Source organism: Wasmannia auropunctata, unplaced genomic scaffold (genome assembly GCF_000956235.1).
Source record: "Wasmannia auropunctata unplaced genomic scaffold, wasmannia.A_1.0 LD335987.1, whole genome shotgun sequence".
Lineage (NCBI taxonomy): Eukaryota > Metazoa > Arthropoda > Insecta > Hymenoptera > Formicidae > Wasmannia > Wasmannia auropunctata.
Genome location: NW_012026903.1, coordinates 1,140,184 through 1,167,071, shown reverse-complemented (window position 1 = coordinate 1,167,071; position 26,888 = coordinate 1,140,184). Strand labels below are relative to the sequence as shown.

At 40.9% G+C, this 26,888-nt stretch overlaps 3 protein-coding genes across 9 annotated transcripts in view; 2 read left to right on the top strand and 1 right to left on the bottom strand.

The window, feature by feature from the left end:
- Window positions 1–7,843: 7,843 nt before the first annotated feature.
- LOC105454216 (coiled-coil domain-containing protein 94) lies at window positions 7,844–9,945 on the top strand. The gene is made up of 3 exons (XM_011696694.1): window positions 7,844–8,018; window positions 8,128–8,835; window positions 8,929–9,945. Exons 1-3 carry the CDS (start codon window positions 7,995–7,997, stop codon window positions 9,256–9,258), a joined length of 1,062 nt encoding a protein of 353 aa, XP_011694996.1. The 5' UTR covers window positions 7,844–7,994; the 3' UTR covers window positions 9,259–9,945.
- LOC105454217 (myosin-9-like) lies at window positions 9,278–15,655 on the bottom strand. 2 transcript variants are annotated; one of them, XM_011696695.1, is made up of 11 exons: window positions 15,458–15,655; window positions 14,658–14,767; window positions 14,229–14,444; window positions 13,117–14,006; window positions 12,753–12,872; window positions 12,394–12,509; window positions 12,127–12,266; window positions 11,831–11,949; window positions 11,149–11,479; window positions 10,756–10,967; window positions 9,278–9,544 (listed from the first exon to the last, which is right to left on the bottom strand). In XM_011696695.1, exons 1-11 carry the CDS (start codon window positions 15,489–15,491, stop codon window positions 9,520–9,522), a joined length of 2,313 nt encoding a protein of 770 aa, XP_011694997.1. In that variant the 5' UTR covers window positions 15,492–15,655; the 3' UTR covers window positions 9,278–9,519. The 2 variants fall into 2 exon arrangements, with proteins under 2 accessions (XP_011694997.1, XP_011694998.1); XM_011696696.1 differs by having other exon boundaries at window positions 11,831–11,911; window positions 12,149–12,266.
- Window positions 15,656–17,485: 1,830 nt separating this feature from the next.
- Window positions 17,486–26,888, top strand: part of LOC105454211 (spondin-1) — a 28,071-nt gene continuing 18,668 nt past the window's right edge. For 4 of the 6 annotated variants that reach the window (XM_011696683.1, XM_011696686.1, XM_011696684.1 and 1 more), the window contains exons 1-3: window positions 17,486–17,640; window positions 19,887–19,945; window positions 23,828–24,032. In XM_011696683.1, coding sequence (XP_011694985.1) covers window positions 17,535–17,640; window positions 19,887–19,945; window positions 23,828–24,032 — 370 coding nt within the window. In that variant the 5' untranslated portion in view covers window positions 17,486–17,534. Of the gene's footprint in view, window positions 17,641–19,886; window positions 19,946–22,642; window positions 22,741–23,827; window positions 24,033–26,888 lie in introns of those variants that run through there. The other 2 variants (XM_011696685.1, XM_011696682.1) reach the window with 2 other exon arrangements.

Here is a 26,888-nt window from a genome sequence, read left to right as displayed (position 1 = left end):
CAATTTTACGACGAGAGAGAGAGCCTGCAAGGTCGTGCCACGCCATTCTCTCGCAGCTCACATTTTTATCACCGCGCGGCGTAAGGGCGCGAAATTATCATTCTGCCCCGGGGCGCCGCGATGGGGGTCTGGCCTCGAAGTTTCGGCCTCGGTTGAAAATTTCACGTTTCGCAACATCCCTCTCGCGCGAAACTGCGCATACTTATGATTCGACACACCGTTAGACACCCCCTCCGACTTTATTCTTAAAGCCGTCTTGTACGTACCGTCACCGATCGCAAACACGCCAGCGTTTTTCGGCGAAGAGAGCAGGCGTGTCTTGCTGCACACATGCGTGCATCGAATGTGCATTTTGTGAAGTGCAACCCGAAATAACTGACAGTGATATCCTTATGCGAATTATTGAATTATTTCTTGGCGTCAGGTATTGTCCATTCCACGTGATTTTTCGAAAAGATTTAATTTTTGATATAAAATCGTAAAAGAAATGTAATCAAATCTCAAGTGCGGAATTTGAAATGCACACGATGATTTCTAATAAATTCTAATAAATAAAAAAATTCTAAATAAAAGTTTTTATATAAGAATGCGTGTTCAGTATTGCGTTTGCTTTAAATTGATTCTAATTGCGTAGTCGCAAAAATTCCCACCCCTCCCCCAGCCCGAGACTCGCGGTAATGCTAACAGTTTTAAAGTGGATATCAGATACCTTTGATCCAAACAACATTATCTGCTTTGCTGGAAAATTGCGAGCAAGTATTGGTTCGACGGCCATCATTATTGTGCGCGCGTTTGCGTTTAATGCCGCTTTTTCGCGCGGCTTTTTACCAAAAGGATGCTTCGCCCGGTCGGGGATCAATCTTGTCCGCGGCGAACTCAATAATCCTTTTCGGACGCTGCCGTACAATGTTAGCAATTTAATGGGGGTTCATTGTACCCGAATACCCGCGCCTCCCATAGTGGTCGTTAATCAACAACCGGGGGGTAAAGAGCTGGCGAATTTTGAAGCACAACGTCGAGGTGTCGGTGAGAACTGACGATTATTTAACTTAATTACTACACTAACTCGTAGATATCTGAATAATATTATACTTGCTACGGATTTTTGAAACATTTTCAGACTGAAAACATATATTTTTTTAAAGATTTTTCAGGATTTACGTTATAAGAAATTGTTTCTTACATTCAAATTTTATTTTTATTTGCATTCCGACAAAATTTTAATTTATTAAACTTTCAATTTTCTATATCTCGTAATTAAAAGTATTTTATTTAAATTTGTTTATTTTTGCTTTGCCGTACTTCAAATTCGTGATACACATCTTTTAAAATACTTGTACTGGGAATAATTATTTTAAATTATCCGGATTATAAGCGAGTAATTAAATATATTATCATATTTTCTAATATTTAGTTTTACCAAGAAAAATGTAATTTTAGCAAATACATTTCTGGTTATTTAAATATCAAGGATGTTGATTAAGTAACTTGAGATATAACCAATAATTAATTACCAATAACAATCAGTGACAATTCTATGATTTTGAAATATACTTTCAGCGATGCAGTTGCTAAATCTTCCTACAATTTCTGACCGAGGATCGCGCGTCCCGGCATGTTCGATAATTGCTCGATCCTTCGTCGTAGCCCACGAGCGGACCCGAAGTGGAAACTGGACCCGTTGCGTTTAAAGAGCTCGGGACACCAAAAGGATCAATTTAGAAATCAGTCGCGGCCGGTCTGGTTAAACCGGTCGCCCCTGTTCTTCTCGCAATTCCTGAATCGCTAGAAAAAAATCCGCCACGAAAGACGCTAAACTAACTGCCTGATGCGTCGCTAATGCCGCATAACCGATAAAATGATTATCGAGTCTCTGGTAAGTAGCGAAAGTGTAATTAGGACGAAGTTGTGTCAATCTCTCTACCGTTGTCGCGCAATTCCGTCATTAATCCACTTTTCGTTTCCGTCGTTTTCCGCCGGAATTACTTATCGTGCAATTAAACTTCCGCGTGCAATCGTTGAAATTTCAATTATTTAAGCATATTACGAAGAATCATTAAGAGTTTCAGATTGTCATAAAGGAACTCTGAAATTAAAATTTTTGAAAATGCAAATATCGAGTTTTATCTGATAAATCTTGTAAATTGTCAAGGACATAAAATAAAGACATATAAGACAAAATATTTTCAATACATTTACGATAAAAAGAGATGAAACATTAAAAAATTATATATAAACTCAATAATTAAAAAAATATATCTATATTAAACGATCAGAGACAAAGAGAAAAAGGGGATTATCAATCTCTTTCATAGCAGTTCCTCGAAAATTCGATAGCACTGTAGTTTCGATACATTGTTTCTTTTGAGCATTTCTAAGCGGACAGAACATCGACAGGTATCCGAGACTGGATGAATAATGATATCGGTAACGATACGCGGCGAGGGGTTCCTCGGGTTATCGATCGTCGCGGGGATACGTCGCAAGGCCGCGCACCATCGACCATTAATTTAATTGCGGAATCGCGACGGCAGGATGTGTGCTCCGAATGCAACAGGCGATTGTTTCGGTGCGGCGCGAATCGCGCCGGTGCATCCGACGCAGGAATCCGGCGATGCGGGGGGGCCCTTGTCGAGCACGCTTCGGAATCCTACGTCGTGCGAACGGGCCGTAGGGCCCGAGGAAAAAGGGATCGCCGCAAAAGGATCCCTGGTCCTGAACGCGCCGCGCCGCCCCGCTTTCAGCGCGAGCGAAAAGCGAGCCTGCGCATTTAAAACTTGAGAGAAGTACTTGAAAAAAAAAAATTATTGACATTTTTGCGTTGACATGGAAGTTCTTTTTACGTACCTAAATAATAGATACTAATACTTCATCGATGTATATTTCCGATAATTGACGCGTATTAGAAAATCTTTACAATGAACCTGTCTAATAGTTTCTATTTTAACATTTAAAATACCGGTTTTAAGCATTGATATTTCTTTTCAGGGGTGTCCTCTATTAATCTCGATTTAACATTATAATAGTTTTGCAGAAGGTGTTAAAAAATCCTTTATGCGTTCAAATACCGAATATTTTCCTTTTGTAAATTCGGAATGCATGCGAACATCCGAAGAAGCGCCCAGATACGGTCCGGACCACTTTCGTTATTTCCGTCCCTTTATTCCTCGCTGCGGTATTTCTCAGACTTCCCTCGATCGCATGTCGAACTTCTCAACGCGACCGCTTATGCGAAGTTCGGGTCCACGGCAGTGATATCCATTCATTTCGCCGGTATTTTGATGCTTTGGGGCAGAGAGAGCGAAGGCGATGAGCAGGAGAGCCGGGAGAGGAATCCGATAATCTCTTTAGCAGGGTGTCACGTATAGGTGCTGCAGTTACGCGGCAAGTTTTTTCGTTTATCACGTACGAATCGGGGAGGCCTTCTTCCCTCCAGCCGGACCGTGGGATCAAACAGGATTTCACAGACGAGGCGCGGTAACCGAATACACGTCGATCCTCGAAGCCTCGCGCGAAGCCCGATCGAGAGCTGGTGCGTTTCGGTGCCCGAGAGATGTACTTTTCCAAGATCGATTTGCCGAAGGAGAGAATACATTTCGCCTCGGCGCTAACGTTTCGTCACACACTTCGCGGTGGCAGTCTAAGCTAACAATTATAAGTGTTGCTAATCACATTGCTCATATTTTCGAGCAAGTTCATTATCGATATTTCGATTCGTGATATCCTGCATTATTTTATTAAAAACTGAACCGTTCCTCCCTCTATGCAAAGAAACAAAAAAAAAAGACTACTCCCTACATCACTATTCGTGATATACTCCATTCGTAATGTATACTCCAATTGATATTTCTACATTCAGAACTGATAGGGATAAGAAAAATACACAGAAGGATATTTGCGATTTTTCCTTTCGGCTCATCTGAACTTTGTATACCTATGGTAGCCGTCAGCACGAACGGTTTCTCACGCTCTCGACGGTTTCATATAGGCGGCCTGCTTCCTTCTCGCCGGTTGGGCACGACAAATAGCGCTATCGGTCCTCGTACTCGCGGCGCTCGGAGGCGCAAAAACTATGATATACCCCGCTGCGCAACGGGTGATTGTCACCTGGCTGTAGGAGTGCCAGACCGTGGAAGGCGCCTTATCGCCCGGCGACGTGCTACCTTTATCGCACACAGCAGGGCAGGTAAGGCCCGAGTACGGGCGTATCTCGTGTTACGACCGTACGACGACTGGTGTGTTGTATCATGCGCGATGACCAACGATCGTAAGACGGGCGATAGTGCGCGTACGCGTATACCTACATTATATACGCGGGAGGGAAATGGGTCGCGCGCCGTATACAATTACGGCCACAGATACGACCGAGCGGTCTTTAAAAATGACGGCGGCAATTTAAAGACCCGTAAAGTCTAATTCATTCGACCGCGGCGCAATCGGACGGATATTTGTAGACCGGTTCTTCGTACGTTCTTCCAGGTGCAAGAACAATAATGGCCGTTTAAATACCAGTCTTTCGAGCCTCCTCTTTAAGTTCTTCGCGGAAGCTTTGAAACTTTTAGATATAAATTACGCGCTCTTTCGTCTCCTCGTTGATTATATCGCTACTGCAGGGTGAATAATATCTTTAATGGATTTTACGGATCTTTTGTTTACTCGCCGCAAATCCACCACGATCGAATCCGATGTTACGTGTAATGTGAGATTTAATTAAAAACAGCTAATGATGTCGCGACAAGTGATGAGAGCCATTCGCTCGTGGAGGATTATTCTTACACGGTGTACACGACCCGTTCCGGACACGCCGTGAAGTGTGTAGAGACGACAATTCTTCGAAAGCCTTGAATATATTTACCCATGGACCAGGTCACTGTCTCAATACTCCCGCCATTCAACTAGAAATCCTCAACCTGTGGGAATGTTCAGGTAGGCATGAAGAAGAAGCTGACTGAAGTGCAACGTTTTTCTCTAAGATTCTCTAAGAATACACGGATTTTCGGAGCGATGCCGCGCCGACAATACCCCCCAAAGTGCTCGCTGATCTCAAAGGACGGACAAATGAACCTGAAATTCCGACAGGTTCCCAAGAAATTTACAGCGCCACAGTCGAAGCTGGGTATGGCGATTGAATATCGATAATATCGATCGCGAAATTTATTTTTCCAGCCGATTGAGCCGATGCGATAAAGGAAACACACGCGTCGCTGTTCTTGAAAAAGAATCGTACCGCATCACGCCATCCACGTACACGTGCGAAATACAGCGATTCGCGCTCGGTTATATACAGATATCCGCGTGCGCGCGCGAGAATGAGCAAACGGCGGATAAAAGGGAGGAGAGAACGAACGGAGGAAGTGGGTGGCGGAGAGGAGAGCAGAAGCGAGAGGCGCGGTCAGCGCGAAATGACGGCGATCTCCGATGTCACACAGAGGCCCGCCGACGTCCCTTTCTCGAGGACGAAAAGGAGGAGGAAGAGAGAGGCTTCGGCGGCCCCGGCTCGTGTTTCGGTTTTCGGCATTCCGAGAAATATTTTCATGCGCCCTCCGCGAGCGGGATCGTTCTCTCCTTTCCCGCTTCTTTCTCTCCGCGCGTCGCTTTCTCTCACTCGCGTTCCCATCCAGTTCTGTTCGACGCGCTCGTTCGGCGGGCTGCGTTTCTCGGGGGGTGGACACGATGCACCACCGTCCGTGAGACGCCGCGCCGCCGCGCCGCCGTAGGGATAACCAAAGGTATCCAATGACCAAGAATCCCCGACGCGGTAGGTTCGACCGGATGAGGAACATACTGTTCGTGTTTTGCCGACCATGGATTACGAGTGCTTTTAAGCGGGGTGCTTTTAAGCGTACTGTCGGATTTATCGCCGTGAAATCGCGTTTGAAAGAGAAGAGAAACGAATTTTAAAAATGAGAAAGCGATTCTAATATGCATGAGAGAAAACGAGAAAATGAAGCTTGAGGCGAAAAGGCCCTTCGGAATATTTTTGGGGATTGATTTGTTTGATAAAGAGAAATGTTATTAAATTTTCTCGCTGCATTATTAGAACTAGACTTAGTCGGGACTTTAAATTTTGGGCACTTTGGCAAATCCCTTTAAATTTCTCGTTTAATTAATATTTAGCAAGACTTTGTAAGTTCAAAGGCCGTATCGGTGCAAAAATCACGTGTGTGTTCAATAATTACTTTTACAAATATAAATTTTCTCTTTAGCGAGACGAATGTCATGGAAACCTGGCTATATTTCTGTTCTCACGAGTTGGAAAACTATCGGATGCCAGAATCGTGGAAAAAAAATGCACAGTCGGTCGATCGGCAGCAAGTCTCTCACTCAGAGCGGCTCGGGGTCGGATTCCGAACAATGAGATCGAGTTTACTAGCAAATTCTAGAGGAATGCGCTCGAGACGTACTGCGCGTTCGTGCGAGCGTATTCTTCTAATTCCGCGAAAGCCGGTCGCGACGTTTTCCAGGCACAATGCCTCGCCGTGGCACAAAGCTCGCGTTTGCCGGTTCTGGGTGCGATCGGCCGACCCGAGTCGATCTGTTCGAGGGACTTCGCACCTCACTGAATAACCCTCGTCCATAGAGATCCGCGCACACGACGCCGAATTGAATCCTGTTCTTCGAAACCCACCGCAGACGCTTTCAGGGCTGTTTCTTTCATCATTCAGTCAAACGTCCGCAGGATAAATTATTAACTCTATAATTACATTAGTTATTATTGTAATTAATAATCTAATAATTATTATTATATTAATTAATTTTTTCAATTATTGTAATTAAATTTAATAATATATCTAATATTAAATCTATTTCATAAAGAGTGGCAAAGAAATATCCGAAATGATCTTGAAGAATATCAGCAGTGAAACGGGCATTTCTCGGACTTATTGAGTATCAATTCATTACCGCGGGATTAATGATAATGACCGGAGTAATTGCGACTTTGTAGAAAAGGCGAGATATCGGAAGGTCTCTTCAACGATATCCTTCATCCGTTTCCGCGCAAATTTCCGAGGCGAGAGAAAGCGAGAGGGAGTTGACCTTTTCCATTTTCATTTCTATTATCTACGTCTTTTTATTTTCTCGAATTTAAATGCATCTCTCGTTAATATCGTCCTTTCCTTCTCGCGGCGAAAGGAAAAGTCAGACCGAAATGAAGTCGCAGTGTCGGACACAGCAGAGTGACATTCCGATTCTCTTTGAAAAAAACACAGAAAATGCAGCGAAAATAATTCGGTCATTAATATTAGCCATTGTTGCGCTCGAGGGATCTGTTCGATCTCTGCCGTCATCTTGCTCTCGCACAAGTTCTATAGCGGCGGAACGCAAGCTCGATTGCGAACGCGGAACGCCTTTATAGCCTAATGAAGTCAATTCGTCGTATTACACAGATATGCTATAGAGACTGACGCGTTGCCGGAGATACCCCCAATTACGAGAACGCGCTATTGACTCACCACTTTTCTCCGCCACTTGAGCTGCTGCAACTCTCGCCTCACCTCCGACACCGGACGAGCCCCTGTTTAAAGTAAATAAAAAGAATGCATATATAATTACATCTTGATTTTCGCGAAAGTCGACATTTCGCGACCGCGAGCGGTAGATTTTGCTCACCGTCGAAGCTCCCGCGGCATCGCGTCCCCCTCCCGCAGCCTCAAATCATCGCGACCGTGCGAAACGTAAACTGCGACGCATTAACAACCTGTTTCGAGCTGAATGTTGTTCACTATCGCTGCCTCGAGCGCTTCGAGAATCGCAAGTTGCCGAGAAATCGATTGTCGCGGCCGCGGCGAACCGTGATTGGCTGGCGGTGCGGTGCGGTTGGCAATGCTGCACGCAGTCGAGCGATCGGAGCGACGCGACGCCGCTCGACTTGTGTCCTCCGACCTAACCTCCAACGTCCGCGGAGTGTTTCGCTCGTCGTCAGTCTCGCTGCCTACAAATTATCTTGAAGATATAAATTTCAGTCCACGCACGAAGAGAGCTAGAGCCGCAAGATGTCGGAGCGCAAAGTTTTGAACGTAAGTACGAGGCGAATAGGCATTTTTCACGGCGTATATCCGCGTTTACCTGTAACGCTTTGACAACTTTTGCCTCTAACCTCTTTTCCGTATTTTTTTTTTCTTTTAGAAATACTACCCGCCGGATTTCGATCCGTCGAAGATTCCGCGCATGAAACTGGCGAGAAATCGCCAGTACACCGTGCGACTGATGGCACCGTTCAACATGCGGTGTAAGACATGCGGTGAATATATCTACAAGGGCAAGAAATTTAATGCGCGTAAGGAGGACGTCGAGGGCGACGATTACCTGGGCATACGCATTTACAGGTTTTACATTAAGTGCACCCGCTGCCTGCAAGAGATATCCTTCAAGACCGATCCGAAGAACACGGATTACGAGATCGAGGCGGGCGCCACGAGAAATTTCATGGCGTTGAAGCTGGCCGAGGAGCAGGCGCAGAGGGAGGAGGACGAGGAGAAAGAGGAGGAGGCCACCAATCCGATGAAGCTCCTGGAAAAGAGGACGCTCCAGTCGAAGCAAGAACTGGAGTTGTTGGAATCTCTGGAGGAGTTGAAGGATCTAAATCGAAGGCAGCAGACCATAGATTACGATCAGATGTTGGAGCAATACGACACCGAAGCTGCCAGGCAGAGGACGGAGAAGGAACAGGAAGAGTTGGACGAGCAGTACGTTAAATCTGTATTTGGCAAGAGACAATTGACCGGGACTGTTGTGGAGGAAGAAATTGAGGAGTTGGTTGGAGGAGAAGAAGGGAAGAGAGATCAACCTCCTAAAAAAGTACTTAAGACAGACGAAGCAGATGGCAAAGAAACAGTGAGATTTTAATCTTATATTTAATCAATTTTGTTATTTGTTATAAGAAAAGTTTAATCGAGAGCATTAAAACTGACGATTATTGGTTTGCAGGAAAATTCTGGAAATTCTTCAAAATCCGCTAAAGCGTCATTGTGGTCGGAAAGTATGGGATTATCATCTGGTAAGAAGAATTCGTCTTCTTTGGTGAAGAAAAGCAATATTGGTATAAAAATAAACGCTAGATCGGTACAGAATAAAACATCCACGACCGAAAATGCTGTTTCCTGCGATAAGGAAACTGCTCCACAGTCGGACAAAGCACTTAACACTTCAACGAGTACATCGAATACGGTAAATACAGACACCAAATCTGATAATATCGGCAACAGTCTCTTGTTATTAGGTGCCTATTCGGGTAGCAGCGATAGCGATAGCGATTAATGAAAGAAATAAATTAATATATTTTTCATGTATATATTTTTATCCAATAGAGTAAAATATTGTACAAAATAAATGGGGTCTACAAAAAGTAATTTGTATAAACACGTTATTCGTTTTAAAGTATACGATATATGTATCACATGAAATTTTAGATTTAGACATTTTAGGTACGCGAATTAGATATCAGACATATACACAATTTTGTGTTAAATCCAAAGAAGTCGTAGGTTGATACTTACAGGCCGACGATTACAGAGTTTCTTACAGGATGCCGAAGGTTCTACTCCTAAAACATAAAAGGATAAGTTATCAGAAATGTAGAAAAATTGAAATTTGGTCTTTTTGCGAGGCTAGGCACTCTGTAAGAAATTCCGTCGTCGAGTTATATTCATATCGATACAATGTAGCAGGGAGTACCTAGCCTATTAAAACGGGCCAATAATTAACATATTTGAGACGAAAAAAATTGTAGAAAACTTTAAAAATGATATAATAAAAAAATATGCAAGTAAAAATTTGTATAAAAATTTTTTTGGTCGGTCTCAAGTATGTTAACGTCCACTTATCTACAATATGTCTGTAATGACAACGATTAATTTACTAACATAGTGGGTATTTGCGAATGTGTACTATGTTATTAACTTATTGAATTAACGAATAAAAAATTATTAATGCAAAATCATAAAATTTTGAAAAAGATTCCACGAGATATACCATTAGCGTGGCAAGTGATACAATTAATTAAAATAATATAATTATCATATTACTTTTCAGGAATATTTTTCTGTTAGATTAATACAATTGTCTACTTAGGATGAAATGATTAATTATAATATAGACACATATTGTAATGCATATAAGAGATGTCATTACGCGTGAATAATCGGATTACATCGTCGTGGAGAGATGTCGTGAAGAGACCGTTTTGGCAGATGACTGCGATATCGACAATAATGTTATTCGCGACAGTTACGTGACTCCCTGTTATAATTCCTCGCGTTGTCGCGAACCACAATAGGATTAACGAGGAAGCAGTCCGCGTCTTCCTCAGACGATCCGAGCTCGTCGTGAGATTTGCTTAAGCGACCCGCCGGTCCGCCCAAGGCTTCCAAAGCCGAGGAATTTATCAGCCAGCCGTAAAGAGATTCTCGAATTCGATGATTTCCAACGTGATGGATTATATCACCCCTGAATTTCTCGTTACCCTCCCGCCGACATTGCTCGCAAACGAAAGCGTCTTCCTTGCCGGAAGAAATGCGATACCAGTCGTTAAGATGAAACCCTCTCGGCGGAGGATCCGAGTTCTTCGTGGGTGGAATGTGACGCGAGAAATATCGATACCGCGGGGATCTGTCATATGAACGCGGATCGACAAAGTGGAACGTCGGCGCGGATGCTTCTAGTAACGCTCGTCTCGACTCGCAAGAGAAAGCGCGTGACAGTCCGTTGTTGACGATGCTCGACCGAGGTTTGCGTAGATATTTTCTCACGACGTACCGGTTACCGTCATTTCTGCTCTTCTCCCGCAAGCTCACTTCCAGCTGCGCGATGCGATGCTCGAGTCGCGTGCGTTGCGCTTGTGCGCGGTCCTGCTGATCTTCCAGCAGCTTCACCAGCTTCTCCAGTCGCATCACCTGCATCTGTTTGCCCTCCAGTGTAGCATACAATTCCTGAATCGCTTCTGTCTTCGCCGCGATCTGCTTGTTGATCTGGATACATGATTATCATTAAAATCAAGTATCAAGAAATATGATGTATAGTGTCAAACAATAAGACATTGGATATCTTACTAATTCAGTTTTCATGGGTTAAGAATGGATTAAAATGATTTAATTTATTATATGAGAAAATTAGAAAGAGAGAAAGCTTTACGGAATTATCGCGCATTACTTCATCGATATCCTCGTAATTTTCGTTAGGATTTCCCGCGTTCGCCTTTCCTTTAAGGATGCTTAGCAGCTCGTCCCGGACTTTGAGGAATTTGCTCTGCTCGCGCATCACCCGATCGCGCTGCTCCAATTCCAGCTGCTTCTGTGTCAGGGTAGTCTCTAACTCCTGGTTCTGCTGAATGGCCTCGGCCAAGCTATTCCGCAAGTCGCTAATCTGCTGCTGAAGCTCCATCGCATCAAGCCCTTGGGTCTTGCCAGTTTCTTTCGATCTCGCCTGGAGACGGTGCTGAATCTCGGATAACTGATTCTCCAGCACCTCATTTCTCTCTTGTCTACGTAATAGAAATTGAGAGTCTGAATTCGAAACATGTTACATCATGTAGAACAGAAAGAATCAATTTAATTCTTAATATGCTACGTCTAGTTATTCTGCGAAACTATGTGTATATTTGAAATAGAAATATTTAATTTTCCACCATACTTAGGCCCGATTGAACTAACGTTATTTTTATCTTAAGCGAGGTTTAAAATTCTGCCTATCTTTCTTTAAAACTTTAAGAGAAAGAGAGTTTCAAGTCTTGCTTAAAGTAAAAAAATAACATTGATACAATCGGGCCTTCGAGATATTTTAGATACGTTCAAGTATGAAAAATATGTATGTTCTAACGTTAATTAAAACTTACGTGAATCTGGCAATCTTCTGAAGCCGAGCGTGCTCTAGCATCAGATTTTGAAGGTCATTAGTCTTGGTTACGAGTTCGGCGGCCAGCCTATCCTTCGTCTGGTCCTCGTTATCGTGACTCTGCGGGCGAACAAAAAGGAATAATCGAAACTGATTAGTTTCAGATAATCGAAACTAATTTTTGAGAAAACGACTTGTCGGGGATGGAAAATCACGGTCTTAACGAGCAAGGGGAAGCGAATCGAATGGTTCTTAGTTCCTAAACGAGCGGAAGTTCCGAAAGTAGTGCAAACTAACGGCCGCCTGATGCATCACGGCGACAATCTCTTGCTTTTCTCTCTCAAGCTGCCCGGTCTTCTCTCTTTGTCTCTCCAGCTCGGCCCGGGCCGCCATCAAATCATTATACAGACAAACCTCGTTCTCCGTGTGGCTATTATCTAAAGGCCGATAATCGGAATGAAAGCTTTCAACGAGCGAACATAATGTACCGCTTTGCGCTGATGTTTCGTTTAAAATGCAAATGAGAAATATTCTCGATACTTTGAAATTGCTGAGCTTACCTACCTGTAACAACTATATTGTTGTTTTTCTCACTCGCGAGATCGCAGAGCAGCTGGCTCTTCTCTTCGAGGCGTTTACAACGTTCTTCCATTTCAGCTCGAGCGCTTTCAGCTTGTTGTCTGAAACAATTAATTGAATAGTAGAATTAATTAAGCGAAAAAAGACCTACTACGAATTTCTCGAGTTTCGGGAGAAAATAATATATATACTGTTAAAGTAAAATATATATTTTTTATTATCCACATACATGAAAGATAGAATGATATGATAATTATGCAATTATTTTTCTTCGGAGATATTATTATTAAAAAACCATCAATAACGATTCTTAAAAGCGGAATTATAAGCGATATTATACTCACCTCTTTTCTCTCTCTTCGATGATCTCTGTGTCGAACGTTTCGAATTTTGTCGATAACTCCTTAATAGTAGCATTCGCTTCCGCTTCCTTGCGAGCCATCCTTTCCTTGAGCTCCAGCATCCTAAAGCAGGCGACTTTAAGAAAATGCAAAGTAAAAAGGGATCGATCTTGCTCTTATCCAAGTAATCTCATTATCTATAGCTAAAGATATAAGCGATTTTTTTAAAGCTTCTTAATAACACTAATTTTATTAAGAAAAGCTCTCCTTATTGATCTATTATTTAAAATTTCATTAAGCTTTTGTATTTCTTGAAGATTGAGATTAAAAGGGGACCGCGAGAATTCGGCGGGATTAAAAGGACAACCGTGACTCGAAGCTGTCGCGCTGCTTCTCCATCTTCGCCACGAGGCCCTCGCTGCTCTTCATCGCCTTGTGCATATCTTTCATCCTGAGCTCCATTGCCTGATCCTTCTGCCTCAACTGAGCCTCCAACGACTTGACGTTGTTCTGCAGCTGTTGCGCCTTCTCCTCCTCGTTAGCCACGTGCCCCTCCAGCTCGCGAATCTTCGCCCGCGTCTTTTGCAACTGCAGCTCCATCATTCTCGTCCTGTCCCTCCCATGATTCGCCTTGTCACGCTCCGCCTTGAGCTCCTCCAGAGCGACACTCAGCTGCTCCCGCAGCAGGTCCCCGCGATCGACATTCGGCCGCTCCTCCTTCACGTGCCCGCGATAATTGTCGTACTCCCTACGCAGACTCGAGGATCTCATCGCGAATTCGGCGACGAAGTCCTTTTGGGCCACTCTCAAATCGTCCAGCTGCGTTCTCATCTCCTCATTGTCCCGCGCGAAATTCGCCTGCCGCGCCTCCACCTCCGAATAATCCGCCGCGATCAACATGTTGCCCATCTCGTCCTGCCGGCTCGATTCTGTCAGCCAGAACTTGACGAGGGACGCGAACGACGAGCTCTTGTCCAGGGCGTGCTGGCAGATCTCTTGGGAGCGGTCGCAGAGATCCCGCAGCTGATCCTGCAGCAGCGACACACCGATTACCACCGACTCGTCCATGCAGATTGGCTCCTGCTGCCCGACGCAGTCGTGCCGCGAGCTCGTCTCGACCGGCGTCGGCGGGCTTTGCCTGGGACACTCCACTTGTGGCGATCTCAGCTCCTCGATCGTGCCAGGGTCCTTGCCGCCAGCCGCGATTATCCTCTCCCGCAGACTCGACATCTCGTCATGCAGATCTTGCGCCATTTTCTGAAGATGCACAGCGGAGAAGAATGTTATTCAATATCCTCCTTGTATTTGAGCTACACCCTCCAAATCTCTAATACATTTGAAATACATTTATGATTATATTCTGATACATTTGAAAAGGAACACTTCACCCCAAAATTCCTGCCTACTATTGCGTAACTATATGTACGAGAAGTGTACTTCTAGAGAAAGTATGTCAATGTCGTCTGATTATATAGTTACTTGCTTATCGACGAGCGTCTTTTTCAGATTCGTGTATCGCGCCCTTTTCGAACTGAATTGTACTTCCAAGTGGCGTTTCTCCATTGAGACCGCGTTCGTCGGCTTTCTCGACGGCAACATACTCGGGGCCTTTACGCTCGGTCGACGAGCGGAATTGTTGTTGGAGCTAATCCCGCTGGAAGTCTCCTCGTACATTGGATGACTCGCCGAGTCGCCCTGTGAAGAGATTATAAATCACGTTTGACAGGTAATGAACAATAAATATCGAAAATATTTCGTAAATTATTGCGAATAATTGTTTTGAATTGAGATTAATTATTGACGAATGATACATCGCGTTTTGATTAAATGAGAGACTGCTGGGTGTATAATCTTCTAGTAGTAAGCACAAAGCTTTTGGCAATGTATTGTGCCAAATAATTAACGTACTTGCATGCCATTTCGCCCGAAATGGGTTGGAATTTTACTTTTAATTTTATTTCCCGTATTCAGCGCGGATTTTTTTGAAGTATTTGATGACGGACGTTCTTCTGTTTTTTCTACAAAAAAACGAGAATATAAATAAATACGTTCTTCTTCATTAAAATAATTACAAATTTATGTAATAACATTGATTTGCTCTTTCAGCTGTACTTTATAATTTCCTAAACATTTTTTTTATTTTCTCTTTTTCCTCATATCGCAAAGATATATTTCTTTCGTTTTAAATGCAAGAATTAAGTGTGCATAAAGAGAATATATCTGCAACGCGGAGAGTGCACCTCGAATTACGCTTTGACAGCCGGCATTACTTTGATATAACCTCCATATAATATTTTAATATTATCGCTTTTAATTTCTCTCGGATCATTTTAGAACGTAATTATTTTCAATCAGATATAATTTTATACGATATTTATTTTAATACAGTAAATTTTGTTCCCAATAGACTACTCGATCGTTTAGTATGATTATTTTTTATTCCGAGAGACAGTAAAAGCAAGAAGAAAATGATTTAGCGTTAATTATTCAGAATTTTTTTAAAAAGTTGTTCTCAGTCACAGTCACAAAGAGCAAATGCCGATGCGAACGAGAAAAGCTTTCGAATTCGCAGCAGTATTGCTGTCAGCGTTGTAGGGTTAAATATTACAATTTTTCTATTTCACGTCACAGCTTGCGAATGTGCAATGACAAAAGTGCAAAGATCGCAGTTTCGTATTTTTATATCAAGAGGTTTGACGCGAAACAACCTGAAGAATTTATCGCGACCGCTTCGCTCAGCATTATCCCAGACTTCTTTTCACGGTAATGTAGCGCGATCGGTGACAGTTGGATTTACGAATGGATTTGCGAGACTTTTCGAGAGGGATGACCTCGAGGAGAGTTTTAATTTCGTAGTCTTGTTGGTTGGACGTCGAAACGATCGAGCGTTAACATTGGTTCACGTGAAATGTGAGACAGTCGACGACCTCGTGGTGTTTCGAAGTCGCGATTAATTTTACCCCTCATGCGACTTGACACATAGATGATAAAATATATGACTGCGATAAAAATCGATTAAAAATCTTTTTACAGTAGACGCACATCGGTTTTAATAATTAAATTTGTAGAATATTCTAAGAATTATCCTTAATCCTTAAATTAAAGGGCAAGAAGATTTACGGGAATGAATGATTTTATACAGACATATATTAACAAAAATCTAGATATAATTAGAAAAAATATCGTAATATTAACGACAAAATATAGAATTGTTTAATTTGCTTCCTGTAATAGTTATATAAAAATTAAAAATTAAATAAAACTAGAAATTATATGTGAATTAACGAATGGAGAATTTTTCTCTGAATACATATTGACATAATATTAATACTCGGAAAGTAAAGCAGAATTATCAACGACGAAAGGATCGTGCTTTTTTGCGATGTACACGCGCTTTTATTAAGCGTTTTTCTCAGAGCTTCCAGGAAAACACATGCTCGTAAAACCGGCTAAATTGTAATGGACAAGCGGCGCCACTCTAATTGCCAAAAACCGAGACAAGAGTTTAGTCACACTCAAACAAATAAAGCAATTCAGCAATGAACAAGGTCAAGTCAATTAGTCAGTTTAATTTAGTCTTTTCTATATGTATCGCAGTGAATTAATGAATGGTACACTTTTTAAAAACGAGTTTGTTATTCATTTCGTAATATGATGCAACTTTGTACGTTTTTAGTTGTTCAAATTGTTAAACGCATCGGGAAAATTAAATACTGAATACGTTGGAAAAATTAGATACTGAACGCTTTGAAAGATGAGAATCGAAAAGTGACAACAGTTTTTGCATTCACAAATAAAGTATAGCTTTTCACTTTAATTTTTCAGATACGTAAATACGTTAAAGGTTGAACAGATGATCACGAACAGCCAACAGATAAAACAGAATACGATACGACAGAGATTGCGAAACAAATCCATATATATTACGAGATACTTTATTTTCTAAACGTTGCAAAACTATTTCTACAAACAATTCTCCGTTTTCTTTCTCTCGCGAGATGGAGATTTACAAACGAGAATGTTTGAAATTGAAAATTCCAGAATTATATGCGATTGTGCCGCGTGGCCGCAGCAATGTTAATTTATACCACTGCAACTACGTGTCCGCGGGCAGAAATGAACACGGCAGTCTCACTCCTCACTTTTTCTGGTTACAGAATTCATCTGCGCGTTCCGTATTTACTTGTAAATTTACCGAGAAAACACACACCCGCTTGTTTATTATCATGGCTCTACACGTTTATTATCCGAAATGTGCAGATATTTCTAAGGTAAAATATTTTTAAGTAGATAATTTTAAAATTATTGACGAACTTTTGCACAAATGATCTTAAATCGCACCATCAATCACATCAATTGAACTTCGATAGGCTTCGATATATTAACGAATAACTAATTAGAAAATTTGATAATTAGAGAATTAGATAACTCCTATTAAACTCCTTCGTAAAAAGAACATATTATTTTTATTATAAATTTATTTATTAGAGAAGTTATACTAAATTTTAGTCACAAAAAGAGGTAGAGCGAAATAATCATTAGCTTCAACGATTTTAACAAAATTGGTGGCATTTTGTATCCACATGTTATGGATGGAAGAGTTCGTAATTAACTGCTTTAAATCAAACAATCAAAATAATTTAAAACTCGCGTGTCATGTGAAATCATCGCGTAGAGAAAAAACTATTCGGAGCGCGTCGCGCCCTGCGCACGCCCGGCCCGTCTGAAGTAGTAACGGCCCGGTCGGACGGCTGTCAGTCAGCCGAAGGTCCGCGGCGGTGGCGGATGTGTCACGGGTGTGTTTCCCTGCCGCGTTGGAAAACGCACGTGACTCGCGCGAAGGGCGGAAGAGACTTTTACGTATACTTCGTGCTACACGAGCGGCATTATGGTGAGTACCCACTTACTTGAATATCCTCGATTGTACTTATGTATGTATAACGAGAGAATCTTTGGAGGATACAATTTTATGTCGCATTTCTGAAGATGCCATCTCGTAAGGGGAGAAAAAGAAAAAAAGAAAAAGAGAGAAAAGAGAGAGAGAGAGAGAGATGCGCACGGATATATTTAGAGTACGAGACGCAACCGCATTCTCTTAATGAATGACAGCTAGGTCGCGCTTCTGGGCATATTTCGAGGAAGCTTTTGTGTACTTTCTCATATAATTGCATGTGACGTGCGTTTCCCTGCGAGAAGAATCACCTTTGTCCTCTTTGTCGATGGTGAAATAAACGCCAGTGTCGCTTGTTATCGAATGAAACTCAAATAACGCGCGTTTTGTAACATGCGGTGGGAGAGATAGGGATACAAAAAAATAGAAACAAGATTCAAGCAATGCATATGCGTTCGCGAAATGTAATCGGAACGAAACGTTGTAAAACGTTGTAAAACAACCGAGTTTAATTGTACAAAAACACGTATTATACTCGTCACGCATAAATGTTCGATCGCTTAGATCGAATGCTGCTTGTAACGCTCTTGATTATATTTCGTGATTGACATTTGGGTAATGATAAAGTGCAATTGCGCATCCGAATTGAAATATTCGCTGGCGCTTCTACTCGATCGGCTCGTTGTCATGCAGTCAAGCGTGTAGAGTGCTTCTCTTATGCGCGACTAGGCACATTATTCGAACGTATTGCCGGGCTGGCTCTGCAGGAGCAGATAAGGGCAGCGGGATGCGGAAAAAGCGAAGCAGCTAGGAGAGAGACGCGCGGACGCGCGCGACCCCGGCAACACGGATAAGTCGGATAAAAAGCGATCGAACCGCGGTGATTTCTGTGCCAGCGACGACGGCTGCAGAAGTGCATTTTCGCTTCTTATACACGAGCGCCGACGGGAATACGTGTCGCGCCGGATCTTTCTTGCGAGTCGGCCAGTCGAAGATTTGCAATCCCGACGAATCGCTGGGAGTAGTTATTGAGATATTGTTCAGACTGACACTTATTTTAGCGTCACTTTTAATGGTAACTTCTAATACAAATCCATTACATCGCTATTAATGAGAAAGCAAGTACATGAAATGGAATAGAATGTTGATTGAGGATTCTACCTCTGAATTCTAGACCAAATTCTGGTCAAATTCCGAAGTGATTGAGAAATTTGAATTGAATAACAAGCCTCGAAATACTCTCGTATATTAATATCAGATATGGCATACTGAACGTTCAAAATTTTAACGTAAATACATAACGATACAACTGATTAATATGCGAAAATGTTGAAATAATGACGATTCGTGATACGAAGTGCGGTACAATTTGTGTAACGAGCGTTAACGGAGCAACAGTTCAAATCGATGCCATCCGTAATTTGGTAACTATTCAATCGTTTCATTCTGACAGCCGCTAATGAAACGAATTGTTCAACGAGCAGCGAGCCCCTGTTCTCTCTCTTTCTACTACAGAATTACTATAGATTTATTTAATCAGTACCGCGGAGGGTTTGCGTCGGCTCGGTCGTTCATCGACGCGCGACGAACATCTCGATGACGGCATTTATCGGCCCGCGATACTATTTCAAGTGGAAAATCAATGCTTCACCCGGAAGCGTTCGCCGAACAGTTGGATATCCTAAATTTTTTACGAACTTTTACACGTTCAATGCCGGTGATGCAGATTGACAAAAAAAAAAACGTCAGCTTTTATCGTCGTTCAGAGAGATAGATAGATAAAGAGAGAAAGAGAGAAAGAGAGAGGGGGAGGGAGAGTAGTTTTTTACACGCTTCCGTGTGAATATAGTGAACAACAGCTGGGCGAGACAGGCGTTCATAAAAAGCATTTCGTTAATGTGCATTTATATTGACTCTTTGAAGCACAAAAAAATATTCAAATACTAAAAATATCAAAAATTTTATGAAAATAAATTCGTTGACAAACTTATTAAAAATCTTATGGAATTAATGGACCACTTATTTCCGTGATATTAATTGTAGAATAAAGAAATACGAATTTACACGGGAAGCAAACCCATTAATAACAAATAAAAGATATTTCTCCGATATTTTTGATGCTTTAAAAGGAATACTTGCAATTGATCGTTAATTTTTTATTAAATTAAAAAAGATTTTTTAAAGTTCGCGTCCCAAAGCGCACACTTTCATGAAGTATAATGATATATAACGGTCGCATATTGCAGGGAAGAATATCCTGTCAAGAGGTAACATCAGGAACGCAATTTTCTTCGGAAAGCATTTGGTAAAGTAGAACATGTTTTACAGCGATATAAAATCTCTCCGGATCGCGATTTTCCGTGAAAGATACATTTAAGTAAATAAAAGAAAGACGGAGAGACAGAGGTAGGGAAGAGGCAAGAAATGCGATGACGACAGCACGATATACCGCGTGTCGTTGACGGTTATTTCGATGAAAATTATTATCGCGACGCGGACGTCTGCTCCGTTAAATATCAAGTCGTCTATTTGACGAAGGATATGAATACGCCTCTCTATCTTCTCTAAGCGCCCCATTCCGCGGCTTTGATCGCCGTAATATCGCCGATGAGGTCCTCGCCCCGCTCATCGCGCGTCCCTCGTTTTTCTTCCCAAAGTCCCGGGCCGACATATTGACGTCGCTAGCTGGCAATCCGTCGTTCGGAGTTACACTTTCCTCGATGCGAGTCCCTCCCAAGCCCCGTCATCCTTCGTCCCGACATCCTTCTCGTACGACTTTGCCGTTTATTCATCCGGTAACTTCATTTAGTTCGATAACGACCTCAGGTACGAGCTTCGATCCCGAAGGGTTGAAACATTAAATGTTGCATGAAATCTCGGTGGAATCCCGCTTTCGTATGAATGATAATATAAAACAAATATGCCAGAAATACGGCAAGTGGCACTCTAGAATTGTGCGTTTGACCGTTTAATTGCCGTGCTAATTATCTAGAAGTGCTTTTCATCGAATTAGAAATGCATCGCAATTACGATGTTATTGCGCAAATCGATTATTCGCGTATTCAACTGACGTGAAATAACAACGTCATAAATTAACAAAATGAGAGGAATTAATTTATTATTTATCCGACATTTTACCCTGCTTTAGCTGCAAAATCCTGTAATATACTATTCACAGATAAAGGATTCAATGGCTTGGCCGCGTGAAATTAATTAACAATCGCGCGCGTTCGTCAACATAGCGAATAAACGTTAGTTTTTGTTAAATGTAATTACTATTCTGTTTAATTAGTTTTCAAATCGTTGACAATATAGCTCTCTTAACGTGCTTTGTACATAAACAAAAAGTGAGATTTACTGTTAATAAATCTTATGCAATTATTAAAACTTATTGATAGATGCGATTATTTAATAATAATCAGAACCTTGTTAAATGATTGCAATTATTAATTATGAATAATTAATCACAGTCTATTTATCAGGAGAGTAATTAGCTTTCACATTATCTTAAATAAGTAAATTCATAAATCCGCAGACTTATACTTTTAGAAATCTGTGAATTTATGAATTAATTTGATTGGGAAATCTGTACAATCTCTTTTTCAATATTTTCTATGCAAATAATAAAATAAGACAATTTCATGACAATCTATATTCCTATCGACAATCGCTTTTATTTATTTTTAATAATCTATGTATTTTTAATAATTTACTATGTATTTTATACTTTATTATGTATTTTTAATAATTTTGTATTGTTCTCGACGTTGTCATACGAGTCTCAAATTGGATATACACCCAATAATATAATTTCAACAATGTAAACGCCAATTGCAGGAAAACCGAGCGTAGTAGCGATCCGGTCTCTTGGTAGATATTGTTTGAGTTCCTGTTGGTGTCCCATGGCCGAGGGAACGAACATGGCAGAATGCCAGGCAGAGTGAAATGCCATGCCCTATATACACCGGCTTGGCGCAATATATTTAGGCGCTTGGGATTTATGGTTAACCAACTTATTAGAGGCCGGTGGTGTTCGTGGATCAACGTGTCGCACGGCGTATACAAGCACCGCATTTTCCGTCTCGCATATCGATATCGGGTCGTGTATGGGTCACGTCATCGTCACACGTAAAATTCAGCATACGTCAATTTTTGTCCATTAAAACGTAATGGCTGCAAAACTTTGCGAAATTCGCAAGTTTCAATAATTCGGACCGCGACACATAATTAGCAATTTATCATTTTCATTGGAAAATACTGGAGTTAATATTATACATTAATCATTAATGAGTGCGCGTATTTATTTTTAATTAAATAAATATCGGAATATCTCTTCCCTCTCTCTTTTTGTTTTCGCTTTGTCATAATTATTTTAACGATATTAAGAAAGAAACCTAAATGTTCTGTATTTTATATTACATTAGTTATATTGATTATATATAATTATTCCTCAAACGTAATAGTGAATTGTAATTTGCAACTTCGTTATTTTATTATACTTTACATTATTTATACAATTAACATAATTTTGATTTAATATCATTTTTACTTTAATATAAATATTATAATCATAAAATCTTTAGTATAAAAATATCTTTAATATCTTTAGCATCTTTAAATATTTTAATCGTAACATAAATATTTTATTCCGAGTTAGAAATGAAAAAGATTGAAATATGCTTAAACTGTTCTGCTTCAGCGATACTTTATGTCTCACCTTTACTACCACATGTTCGGATGTTTCGAACGTGTGCTCGTTCAATGAACCGGGAAAAGCGCAAGCGGCTCTAGGTATCCAGTTCGGCGCCAAGATTCTGCCAAGATCGCCGGGTGACTCAGTGTCGATGCATTTTCAGCAGCGCTTTGTTACACCGAACACGTGATCACTGCGAGAGGGCAATTGTCTCACGTGTTGGCACCGCTCTAGCCCGCGGTACTCACGTGCACCCACCGTTCGCAATCTCGCAGTCGCGATCGCTTGTCGCTTGCAGTTAGAACGAAACGAGTTAGTTCAAGTTCGGAATGAGATGTAGTTTCTGCATCTCAACAATGTTCAGTTCCTCAATTAACTCCCTCTGGAAGATTCTCTCTTTTAAACATGTAAAGAATTGAAGAAACCAATTTTCACGATGTCAAAAAATGACGTCCCATTTAATGATTGAATTGTCTTACGTGAGGCGTTACTGAGCTGTTCGCAGAATCAAATCGAGAACTGGGACGATCAGTCTTGGAGTTCTTTTGTCCCCGTTCATCGTTATATATATTTTCACAAAATCTATAGCGATGAAAGAACGATGAATTCCAAGATTGAAGACTGATCGTTCCAATTCTCGATTTTGCAGCGAATAAAATTAGGTATCTTTTTTCGGATTATATTCTTTTTCAGAGGCACAACATTAAAAAAAGAATTATTTTTCTTGTGTATAAAAGGCTAAATCGGGTTTAATTTTGATATTTTATTTAGCTAACAATTACCTCTGGTTTATTTCGATATTTTTCTCTTCGGAATATATATAGTTTCTAAAACAGGAAGCCGCTTGTCGTGCGTGTTCAATCTGCTTGACAGTAGCATAAGCTCAGCTCGTAATTAAATCGCAAAACGTTAAATTTGCGCGCCGTGCGTCGAGAATATTTTTTCCTTGGCTTGAATTTTAATTGAAACGCATAATAGGGGAATAAACGAAGAACGTGAGGATGTGCGACGTAGCTTCAAACGTGAGAAGGATCAAGAATCACCGGTTGTTCTCCCCGAAACCAATTTGCATTTTAATTTCACCTATTCCCAGTCGTTTCACGTTTTGAATCTTTGATATAAATTGTAACGTAAACTCCGCGCATATTCAGGCGTGCAACCTAGCATTATCATAAAGTGAGTGTAAAGAAGAACTACGGTAATTCATCAAACTTTTCGATATCCGATAGTATTTGAAGCGAAGACGTGAGTATCTCAAAAACGCGGGAGCAAACACAGAATTATATTTTTAAGCGAACGTGCTCTTTCAATCGTTACAAATTGTATGGATTTCCATCGGCATCGACCGCGATTTAATGTGGAAATGTTTGATTTTATAATCTGTACTACCACTGTACACATACGCGCGCGCGCAAGCAAGCAACGCTCGCAAATCGTTGTCGATTTGTCGAACGAGAATGAAATATTGTTATACGTTATTTTCCCTGTTTTCAGGCGATGTGCAATACCAGGATTGTGTGCCACGCCGCTTTGTTGCTGCTCGCATCGGCAACCTATACGGATTCGACAAAATGCTCCCGGATCATAGAAGGCACCACCGGGCCGCGCTCCAGCGCCGAGGGCAAATATCACTTTTTCCTGACGCTTTTCAACCGAACCGACGTTGTGAACAACTATATGCCGAACACCCGATACAGCGGTAAGAATATACGCGAACAAAGGGATTGTCGATATAATTTTGAATTCTATTATTCATATTACAAAAGTGAAAAAATAAAGCTTATTATTGACGCGGTTTTCCTGTCACGTATACGTGTATACGTGGAAAAAAGAGAGAGATAAGATTACATTTGGTGTTGCTTTGTAAATATTATACGGTTTATTGTGCCATATCCCATTTAGGATGTATGAATCGAGGAAATGGTATTCGATTGAGTTAGACGAAGTTGTCCAAGTCACAAGCGCGACTGCTTTAGTCACCTCCGTGTGACATTTGAATGCTTTTAAACTTTAAATAAGTTCTGCTACGTGAGAAAAAGGAGTAAAGTGCAGATCTCTCATTGACATTTATAAATCGCACTCGGATACCTTCTGGGAATTATCGTTTGCATAAAGATGACGCACATAGACGTTTGCACACATATAATAATTGTACAACTTAAAAAAAAATTTATATATTTAAAAAACTGATGCAATTATAGTAATTATGCGTTAAATGATTAAAATGTGTGAAAATCGTTGTAAAATTCATCAGGCGCGACATTGTTGTTCATTTTTGCAACTTGGATTTTCAAATATCAGCGACTTAATCCGACGAGATGCTCTGCCGTGAGGAGGCCATCGGTGCTGCTCGCTGCAATATTCGATGCTGGCAGAATTTTGATGCTCTATAAGCCTTCTATATGGATACGTTTGCTGAGACGAAATTCCAAGGCTCTTAAAATGTCAGATATTGCTTTGCTTTGTCAACATTCTTTGGCTTTACGACATTGGTGAAATAGTAAAACGCGTTACATGTGGTAACATAAGGAAAATGGCAAATAAACCGGAAACTGGAAAACTTGCAACCGCCTGCGAAGGGAATCAGAAAATACGATACGTCTATTTACTGAATTAAATGTGTGGGCGACATTTTTAATCAATGTAAATACATAATTAATGTAAATTATACCTATCGAGATTTTGGAACAATAATCATAAAATTTTAAAACATTACGCTAAGTAAAACTGACTTATAAATCTTTATTTGAGTAAGCAAATTTCTACGATAAATTATCGAATAATAAGTAAAAAAACAACGCCAAATTCGGCCGAGGTTAGATATTAGTATCATTAATATTAAAATTGTTCTTTTTAATGTTTAGCTAATTTTCAGCGTTTCCGTTATGTTGTATATATATAACCTATATATATAACCATCTTATTGAAATTATTATTATCAAATAAGTTTCTTGACCGGTTGCAAACATGTGAAAGAAGAGATCAAGAAAGAAAATCAGATCTTTTCTTTTCGATAAAATAAAAACTCAAGTTTGAGAAACAGAGAGGTGAAATAAATTCCGTCGTTAACATCGTCGCACGCATTGACGCCGAGAAATTGAAACGCACGGTGAGGTCATCAATTACCGGCATTTTGATGGCTGTCTGAAATGCGATGCGGGCGCGCGCGTTGATTTCCCGGTGGCTTTACGCCTTTAGCGGTAATTGCGGCAATTACCGAAGGAGAGACCGTAGATCTTTCGGACGCCGCGGTTTTCTGCGCGTCGCAAACGGCGCTCTTCCGGCCGGCGGAAACGACCGCGCGGATCGCGCAAGGCGGGGCGGAGATTCGGGAAGCGGTGGTAGAAAGAAAAGGTCATTTTGCCTTGAAAGTTGGGATAAATGCCGAGACCCGCTATGAACTTTGACCGATTAGCTTTGTGACGGTTTCGCGCGCGACTGCGGTTTGGTAATCGTTCCTCGTCGGAAAGCTGGACACGTTACATGAGACGACCCGCTATCTTACAACTTTTTTGACGATATATGTTCCTTGATGATGGATTTGGTGAATTCTTTTTTAAAAAATCGACTAATACTCGTACAAATTAAATTTCTTAACGATTAAATTTAAGTAATTAAATCCTTGTTAAAGCTCATCAATTTATATTTCGCGTAGTTTAATGCGCTATTAATTTTATCTTATTTATCATTGTATATAAATCAAATGTATTTAAGTTTATCTAACTAGTCCTGTTGAAACCTTTTAATTATCGATATCTCTATAATTACGCTCTATAATTATGAGTAACTACTGATGTATTAAACTACCGTTTATGATTATTGTTAACAATTTGTCAGTATGTTATCTAAAATGCATATAGCTCTTTACAGATGACCTCTATATTATCTATCTAATTCTCTAACTAATTTATAACTCTATATTCTACGCAGAACTGCTTCTTTACTGACAATTAGTTACGCTGCCCTCGATGCCGACACATTTTTCAAGCTCGACTGCAGCTATCGTTACAGCTCTTCCGCATCTTTTATATCGAGTATCATCAACTCGCGCGACATGATATCGTTAGCTGGATCGATGACCGTAGTAGTCCCGGGCCTCTCGATACGCCGGGGATAGATACTTCCGCAACGACCCTCTCATACCTTAGCGAGAAATCCCATCGACTATAATCGTCCAATCAGAATTTTACGGTGAAATGTAGGAGATTTATGTCGATAGGAACGATTCGTGCAGAAGGGCGTCTCTCTCCCGCGAGGCATAATTTAGCATGTAACAAACTGACGACAGCCATTGACTTTTCTTAATCAAATTCTGCTCTTTCGTTATGTACTTACACGTTTCTTGTATTATTCTAACATAAACTCTTTCTCGAATGATTACGGAGTTAAAATTTTGTGTTCGCGTGTTTCTATTCGTGGCGAGACTCAGCGTATTTTACAGCGTAATATAAAAAACGGGACACAATCGGGGCACAATTGTAATCGTTTTATAATCTTCTCATTGCGCGAGCACTTTCGCGCCACTTCATGCGCGACGTATGCTAAGATTAAACCG